General features: G+C 40.6%; 1 protein-coding gene across 3 annotated transcripts in view; it reads right to left on the bottom strand.

Moving 5' to 3' along the window:
- Sil1 (SIL1 nucleotide exchange factor) overlaps positions 1-9638 on the bottom strand; it is a 278466-nt gene that overhangs the window by 102858 nt on the left and 165970 nt on the right. For all 3 annotated transcript variants that reach the window (XM_013020449.1, XM_013020448.1, XM_013020447.1), the window contains one exon: positions 1930-2053. In XM_013020449.1, coding sequence (XP_012875903.1) covers positions 1930-2053 — 124 coding nt within the window. The remainder of the gene's footprint in view (positions 1-1929; positions 2054-9638) is intronic.

Raw genomic sequence — 9638 nt, 5'->3', positions numbered from 1 at the left:
TGGAACCAAACCAGATGCCCCTCAGCAGATGAACTGATCAAGAAAATGTGATATATATATATATATATATATATATATATATATATACACACACACACACACACACACACACACAATGGAATTCTATGCTTCCATCAGAAAGATTTCCCATAAGGAAATGGAGAGACTTGGAAAAAAATCATATTAAGTGAAGTAAGCCAGACCCAGAGAAACATAGGCTCCCTGGTTCCTCCATTTGAAGTAATTAGTGTGTGTGTATATATATATAGGATAGTCCTGGCAGAGGATCACAACAGCTCAATAGCTATGTATATATGATCATATAAAATGATGCTAATCCAAATGAACGCCAAGATATGTTTTTTTTTAATGTACTGTGTAAAGTTATTTCGTTTTTCTTCCCCCCCCCCTTGGCTTATCCCCCATTGTCACTGTCTTTGATTTTGGTATGCGGTATCTTATATATATAGTTATCTGATTTGGGGGAGGGAAGGGGAAATCACAAAATGGTGAAACAAAGGACAAAAGGTGAACCAATGCAACAGCAATACTACAAAGACACTATGTTGCAAATTAACTTTACAACTTGCTGGGAGAGGGAAATGGGGGGAGGAAGTAGGAGAAAATGAGGGGGGTTAACAATGTTCAACAACAACAAAAAAAAGTGTACTCATTGCCTTACTTGTGTAACTGTAATCCCTCTGCATATCACCTTTACAATAAATTAAAATTTGCCGGTCCATGTGTTAGAAACTTTATGGCTGGTATTTATAGTGAGCTTCTAAACTCTACAATTCTGGCAATCCCTGTCACCCTATACTTCAATCTCCCTCCCTCCCTTTTATTCAGGAAATGACAAGAAAAGAAAACCTAGCCAGGTGCCAGTGGTTCACACCTGTAATCCTAGCTACTCCAAGGAGGCTGAGATCCGAGGAACCAGCCCAGGCAGAAAAGTCTATTATCTTGAATTAAAATGCTAAAAGTCAGAAGTGGAGCTATGGCACCAGCCTTAAGCACAAAAGCTCAGAGGTAGCACACAGACCCTGAGTTCAAGCCCTAGGATCAACACACACACACACACACATACACACACACACACACAAAACACACACACACACGAAAACTCGTTAACTTAAGGTAATGGACAGAAAAATAGAGACTGTTAATTCTCTAAAATCAAATAAACAACTTGCTATTAAAAAGCACGGCATTCTCTATTAGCAAATGAAGTAGCTGCTATTTGTATACTATAAGAGTTTTAATACTGACTAACAAGAGGAAAAGTTGGTCTGAATTAAAGACTTTAAAATGCAATTTTATTGTTCACTAAGGAAGTATTACTGCAAAGCAGAAGGCCTAACAGGCCTGTTTTAATGAATAGATGACTCATCTGTAATCAGTACATTAATTGTTGGGATTCAAATGGGTGCTCTTAAAGTACTGGGAAAATAGCTTCATTTTTAAAACAGGTTAAGCATTCCCCATTCAGCCTTTTTTTTTTTCTTTCTTTCTTTTTTGTTGGTCATGGGCCTGAACTCTGGGCCTGGGCGCTATCCCTCAGCTCTTCAGCTCAAGGCTAGTGCTTTACTACTTGAGCCACAGTGCCACTTCCAGCTTTCTCTGCTTATATGGTGCTGAGGAATCGAACCCAGGGCCTTGTGCATGCAAGGCAAGCACTCCACCACTGAGCCATCTTCCCAGCCCCCCTACAGCCTTCTTTTTGAAGTATCAATTTGCTTTGCAAACTGTTTCTTCCCAAAGATTGTATATGTAAACTTCCCTAAAACCCTGACAAATTCACAACAAATTCAATGCTATTAAAATTTCAAATTAAAAAAAGGCCATATCAATTTGGCTAACACTTTCAATATTCAAATTTTAAATCTATACCATCATTTAGCCTCCCAATCACTATGGTCTACACTCTACCTTTTGCCTTTTTTTGACCCTTTCAAATTATTTCGGAACTTGTCTTCTTCATATTGGAGTTTCACCTCTCTTGCTCCAGTCTGAAGATTCAGCCGTACATGGGATCCTGCAGGAACAGCCTGACCTAAAAGCCAAAAAAAGGAAAGGTTTATGAGGTACTGGGTCCATGGAAGGACACTGGGATTGAAAGTCTGGCTAACATGCACACAGGACTGACTAGTTCATGAAGATGGATTGCTGTGTTCAGTTGCCTCCTCCATCCAGCCCCCTCTCTCCCTCTAACCCACACATCCCACTCACATATACCCCTTTCACTAATCTATAAGTGAATCAGTGATAGGCTGAGGCAAAGCAGGCAAGATGATCTATACTTGAATCTATAGATGATTGTCTGATTATTATAACTTTAGTATTTAAGCTATTGCTTTCTTTAAATTTAGCTAATAAGCTTATTATGTGTAAGAGACTAATAGTGGACATCTACTCTGTTCTTAGGATATAGTTATTGTTTCCTCCGTGACATCCTTCCTACACACACATTCCATACACAGTCCCACAGAATCTCAGGCAGCCTGACACTCTAATCTTTTTAACCAAGCTCTTTCTAAATTAGCTGTCTCCTTAAGCATAGGCACTGTATCTCCTTTTAGATATTTCCAGCCCTTATGTCAGAGTTTGGCACATAAAACTTATACCACCTAACTTTAAGAGAAGGAAGAAAGAAGCAACTAGAAGGCAACAAGACAAAAGCCAAGGAATCAGGGAACAGAACCAAGAGAAACTGATGCCAACAAAAGAGGCTAATCCATTAGCTGGGAAAACAAGTGTGAATGTATGGTCTATTCATATGCATTGCACCAAATTACCCAAAGATAGTAAAAAAGCAACTATTCAAGATCACATACTACAAAGTGGAATGTTATACCCATTCATTCACAGAAATAATATTTACCAGGCCATGATTATAGATGCTAGGAATGTAAAGATGAATATTAATTGCTATAGGGATAGAGCAGTTAAGGAAGGAGCTTAGTAGACTGAAATTTTGAAACAAAGATGGTTCTTCCGATACTTCAACCTTTACTCTTTCTCCTGCCAGAGGATGGTGTTGACTTACTATGTCTGATTCAAGAACCCAAAATTATGACAATCTGAACATTTTCCTACCAGGGAAACATACCATACAACTTCTCTCAGAATGGCCAGGTAAGCATAAAAGGATAGATAAGGATGTAGCAATAACTTGATAATTTTCTCAATTCTGGAAACCATTAACAGACTCTTAAGACCCCAGCCACTTTCCTTCCAACCAAGCAGCCAGGGAAACACAAGACTACAACATGCCACTTCTGTTGTGCTGGTCCCATTATAACAGAGAGCTGCATACCTCTGGCTAAAATACAACAGCCTACATAAGGATATTGTGAAATGATCTCCTAGTTCCAGCCAACATGCTTTAAGGTTTAAAAAAGTATGTTCAGAGTAGAGAAATTTCTCCCTGGTAACGCTTCATTATAAGGTTAGGTTGGGAAGTTCAATGAGGCAAAAAGTGAGACCTAGATGGGGGATAAAAAGAAATCCCTAATAGAAGCAGCCCCATGTGTAAAGCCTTGGTACCAAAACTGACAAACCACTAGAGTGAAGTAGCAGACCAGGCAGACAGAATTTGAGAGGCTGTGGGGGTTCCTGGCTTGATGTGTCATGAGGAAGCCTGGTTTATTTTCTTTTTCTTTTTCTTTTTTTTGGTCAGTCGTGGGGCTTGAACTCTGGGTTTGGGCACTGTCCCTCAGCTCTTCAGATAAAGGTGTTCTACCGCTTGAGCCACAGAGCCACTTCTGGTTTTCTAGTGGTTTTATTGAAGATAAGTGTCTCACAGACTTTCCTGCCCGGGCTGGTTTTGAACCATGATCCTTAGATCTTGGCCTCCTGAGTAGCTAGGATTACAGGCGTGAGCCACTGGTGCCTCCAGGAGGCCGAGATCTGAGGATCACGGTTCAAAGCCAGCCTGGGGAAGGAAAGTCACTGAAACTCTTATCTCCAATAAACCACCAGAAAACTGGACATGACACTGTAGCTCAAGTGGTAGAACACTAGCCTTGAGCTGAAGAGCTGAAGGACAGAGCTCAGTGCCAGAGTTCAAGCCCCATGACTGACAAAAAAAAATGAGTGTTATGGGGCTGGGAGAGGATGGGAAGGGATGGGAAGGGAAAACAAAGGAGGAGGCTACAATGCTTGATAAGAAATGTACTCATTATCTTGCCCACGTAATTGTATTTTCACAAAAAATAAAACCAACAGTTGAAGAAGATGGTTCTGAGGAGAATAAGGCAAGAATAAGGGGATGGGGGTGGGGGGGGAGATGGCACCATTTCTCTTATTCCTTTGATTATGGGGCAAAAGGTAACTTTTTCACACAGCTAGTGCTCTACCATTTGAGGTATGACTGCAGTTCCAGCTTTTTGCTGGTTAATTGGAAATAACAATCTCTCAGATTTATCTACCCAGGCTAACTATAAACCTCAATCCTCAGATCTCAGCCTCTTGAGTAATTATGATTACAAGCATCTGGGTGACAGGTAAGTTCTTTAAATCTGGGGAGGGAAAAGGCTACCTCACCCTATCAAGACAACAGTAACAACAACAACAAAAAGTAACAAAACAGTACAGACCTTTCTTGGCTGAATGCTAGCCAGATTATCCTTGATTACCAGTCTACATTACCATCTCCCCACTTGTATCTCCAAAACCTATAGATTTTTTTCCCTGCTTTATCTCTTGGACTTAAACCCTGATCAGTGAGGTTCCTTAGTATCTCACCTTTCCTACTTCTTTAGCTTTGTCCAGCATTTACTCTCACACTCTATTTCCCACTCTATGGAAGGAACACACTCCCTCCTGACAGGGAGCTATTTTACTGTTTCTTTTGTCCAGAATGTTCTTTCTAACTGTAGCCTCACTTCTTCACCCTTCCAAATTCAGATAAAGGTCATTTCCTCTGTGTAGCATTCTGTTTCCTCAGACTAGTTCTATTGACCTCAGAGGTTTTCACAGCAGCATGAATCCTTTCTTTGTGGCACTTACATAATCAGTAGTTCTGTGTTAGTTTTAAATTCTTATCTGATTATACAGGCTGCTGGTAGCTCACACCTGTAAGTAATTCTAATACTCAGAAGTCTGAGATTAGGTTAATGGCTTTGAAGCCCAGACAGAAAAGTCCATGAGACTCCACACCACCTCCAAAATAAACAGGAAAAAAAAAAAAAAAAAAGGCTGAAGCCGGGCGCTGGTGGTTCACTCCTGTAACCCTAGCAACTCAGGAGGCTAAGATCTGAGGATCACAATTCAAAGCCAGCCTGGGCACAAAAATCCATGAGACTCTTGTCTCCAATAAACCACTCAGAAAACAGAAAGTGGTGCTGTGGCTCAAGTGGTAGAGCACTAGCCTTGAGCTGAACAGCTCAAGCCCAAGGCCCAGAGTTCAAGCCCCATGACTAACAATAAAAAAAGGGGGTAGGGGCTGAAGATGTGGTTCAAGTGATAGCCAGAAAAGCAAAGCAATATGAGTGAGCTCAAGGCTTTCATTTCAAACTCCAGTATCACCAATTAATTTATCTGATTAATTGTTCACTATTTTATCCCCATAGAGTGGAAATCCTGGCTGATCTGCCAAGTACTTAGAAAGTCAGGTAGACTGATAATAATCAGGGTTTGCAGGTTGTTTTGGGTTTTTTTTTTGCTTGTTTTATTAGTAAAAACAGTACTAAAGTTTATAATAAAACTAGTCTCAGCCAGGCACCAGTGCCTCATGCCTGTAATTGTAACTATTCCAGAAGCTGAGATCTGAGGATCGAGGTTCAAAGACAGACTGGGCAGGAAAGACCATGAGACTCTCATCTCCAGTTAACCACTCAAAAACTGGAAGTGGCTGGGAAGGTGGCTCAGTGGTAGAGCACTTGCCTTGCATGCTCGAGGCCCTGGGTTCGATTCCTCAGCACCACATAAGAAAAAAGCCGGAAGTGGTGCTGTGGCTCAAGTGGTAGAGTGCTAGCCTTGAGCTGAAGAGCTGAGGGACAGCGCCCAGGCCCAGAGTTCAGGCCCCACGACCGGACCAAAAAAAAAAAAAAACTGGAAGTGGTACTGTGGCTCAAAGTGGTAGAGTGCTAGCTTTGAAAAAACTCAAGGACAGTACCCAGTTCCTGAGTTCAAGCCTGAAGACCAAAAAACAACCAACAACAACAACAAAAAAAAAAAAAAACACCCTACTTTCTTCAATTTTCCGATTTTTGATCAACATTAGACAGAGGGGGAAAAAGGCCATGAGTTTATGAATTTCAGATCTAACAGATTAGATTATGCTAAGCTGGCCAAGGAAAAGACTCAGTTTTGTGTGAATCATTATTTTATTTGGAGAAAGTTCCAAAATTGCTCTTTACACATTAGCCACCACAGGGAGCAAGAGGACCTATAATAGCATTAACTCAAACTACAGGTTACAATCACTTAAAATATGTGAAACCAATCATGGCAGCCACAGTGGCAGAAACAACAGAAAAGAGTATTTCAAATGTTTCCACCCCATTGGGAAAAAGGCCAAAATGGAGATCATGTGATCTGACCTGCATCTTGCAGTTTCTGTGAATGAAGAAAAAGTAACAGAAAGAACACTAGGGAAGAGCAAAACAAAGGCAAAGCAAAGTCATGAGATACATACACCAAAGGTGAGGGGTTGAGGACAGCAAAGGCAAAAAATCCTGCAAAGCCTACAATAGCTGCTTCAAACTACTGACCCTTTGTGGGCAGATTCCAAGGCTTACTACCACTGCCGGCAGAAATTTTATTTTCCTTTTGGTGTGGGGGCACTTACTAGGCAAGCACTCTGGCTCAGCTCTTCATTTTAAATAAGGTCACCACATTCTTGAGTTTTACCCCCATTTCAACTGTCACTGACTTCAATCACAGGCCGGGACCCAGATGATTCTCCCATCAATTTTCTTCCTCCCTATTTGTCACATTGTTTGTACCATGTGACCTTGGAGGTTCTTCTACTAGGTAAGAGTGTACTTTTCCTTTCTCTGAACATGGAATTTGGCTTGAGTGTTGCTTTGGCCAGTGAGATACCTGCAAATGTATCACAAAAAGATGTCTGGAATATGCTCTTGTGGTTGGCTTGGCTCTTGGTACTGTCTTTACCATGAGAACTTGCTACTGACCTGAACCCAAATTACAGGAATTGGGCCACATCCATGATCACTGTAGTTGCTCTCCAGAAATGTGAATAAATAAATGGCCTTCTTTTAAAATTTTTTACTTTGAACTACCTTTAAAGTTACATAAAATTTGCAAGGAAGAGGGAGATGCCATATATCCCAAATACCTTTTCCTAATAAATCTTACATAGTATAATTAACAATACTAACCAACTTGTTTATTTTTTGGTCAGTCATGGGGCCTGAACTCTGGGCCTGGATGCTGTCCCTCAGCTCTTCAGCTCAAGGCTAGTGTTCTACCACTTGAGTCATAGCACCACTTCCGGCTTTTTCTGCTTATGTGGTGCTGAGGAATCGAACCCAGGGCCTCATGCATGCAAGGCAAGCACTCTACCGCTGAGCCACCTTCCCAGCCTCTTACCAGTATTTTCACTAATGTCTGTTTTTATTCCAAGATCTAACATGGCCTTCCCCCCCCCCACACTTTCCTATTTTTCTGCAAACTGAAACAGTTTCAGTCTTTCCTTGTCATTTGTCACCCAGGTACCCTTGAGAAATTCTGATCAATTATTCAGAACAGTCTTTTCATTATGATACTCTAGTTATCCCTGGCAGAAGCAACACAAAAATTATATATGTCCTATCATTCCACAGAGTTTGTGTTTTTAATATGCATTATTATTACTAGTAATTCTGGCCTGGAAATGCAAATGTTGGGAATCCTACTAAAGCTTTCCACTGTAATAAAAACCATGGGAAATTACCAAGGTGTAGAAAATGCAAAACATATTTAGATAATCCCAAGCACCACAAAAAATACATATGTAAATAAAATTAACAATAAATTTTAATCATAGAGCTACCATATATAAACCCAGCAATTTCATACCTGAGTGTATGTCCAAGAGAAGTATTCACAACAGCATTATTTATAACAACTGAAATATAGAAATAACTCAAAGGGCTAGCAATTGATCAATGAATAAACAAAATATAGTATATCCATATAATGAACTACTAGTCAGCTATGAAAAGAAATGGAGGATGGCAGAGGTGTGATTATGATCAAGCAGCACTGAATACATTAATGGACTTTTTTAATTGAGGAATAAAAAATACTTAATCACTACCTGATATAGATGAATCTTAAAAGTAATATGTTAAGTGAAAGAAAAAAAAAGCCACATATCATATGATTCCTTTTTTTTTTTTTTTTTTGCCAGTCATGGGGCCTGAACTCTGGGCCTGGGCACTGTCCCTCAGCTCTTCAGCTCAAGGCTAGCACTCTACCACTTGAGCCAGAGAGCCACTTCTGTGGTGCTGAGGAATCGAACTCAGGGCCTCATGCATGCAAGGAAAGCACTCTACCACTGAGCCACCTTCCCAGCCCTATGATTCCTTTTATATGAGCCATTCAGAACAGAAAAATCCAGAGCCAGAAGATTGATAGTCATTAGGGGTTGGGGGAAAGAAAGGAATGGGGAAGTGACTTTTAATGAATATAGGATATCTTCTGAGGGTGATGTTCTGGAATTGGCTAGTGCTCACAGACAACATTGTGATATTGTGATGATTTTTTAAATTATGGGAAAAATATTTCAAGATTACATGAATCACTTTGTCTTAATCTTTGTACATCATTAAGATTATGATCAGCAATAACCACTGTAATGCTGAAATTTTCTATTTCTAATGGTATTTTACTTCTATTTCCCTAATTCCTTACAAACTTACTAATTTACACAAGGAAAAAGGTCACTCTTCCATATTATTTATTTATATTAGTATGGACTGATATTTTTTGGGGGGGAGGGGTCCGGTCGTGGAGCCTGAACTCTGGGCCTGGGTGCTGTCCCTCAGCTCTTCAGCTCATGGCTAGCGCTCTACCACTTGAGCCACAGCTCCACTTTTTTCTTTTTGCTTATGTGGTGCTGAGGAATGGAACCCAGGGCCTCAGGCATGCAAGGCAAGCGATTTACCACTGAGCCACCTTCCCAACCCCTCTTTTTTTTTTATTGTGAAAATACCATACAAAGGGGTTACAATTACATGAGCAAGGTAGTGAGTACATTTCTTGTCAAGCATTGTTGCCTCCTCCTGTGTTTCCCCTTACCATCCCTTCCCATCTCCCTCTCCCCCCCACCCCGCCTCCGTCCCTCCCCCGTGCCCCCACTCCTGCACCAAAGTTGTAAAGTTCGTTTTTTGACATATCTCGGATTATTTCAACTTTGGCAATAAGGAGCTCCTTCACATTCTTACACTTTCTTGACAAAAATCTTTCCTCTTCTCCATCATTTTCTTTTTTTAAAAGTATTTCTCCTTTAATATTTTATCTTATAAGTTTCAGGCTTATCCTCAGCACTGGAATCAGGGCTGTTTTTTGTTTTCAAAAGTACTAAGGATTTGGGGCTGGGAAGGTGGCTCAGTGGTAGAGCGCTTGCCTTGCATGCATGAGGCCCTGGGTTCCATTCCTCAGCACCACATAAGCAAAAAGAAAAAAGC

The sequence above is a fragment of the Dipodomys ordii genome, unplaced genomic scaffold (genome assembly GCF_000151885.1).
Source record: "Dipodomys ordii isolate 6190 unplaced genomic scaffold, Dord_2.0 Scaffold50, whole genome shotgun sequence".
NCBI lineage: Eukaryota > Metazoa > Chordata > Mammalia > Rodentia > Heteromyidae > Dipodomys > Dipodomys ordii.
This window is presented reverse-complemented; position numbering and strand designations above follow the sequence as displayed.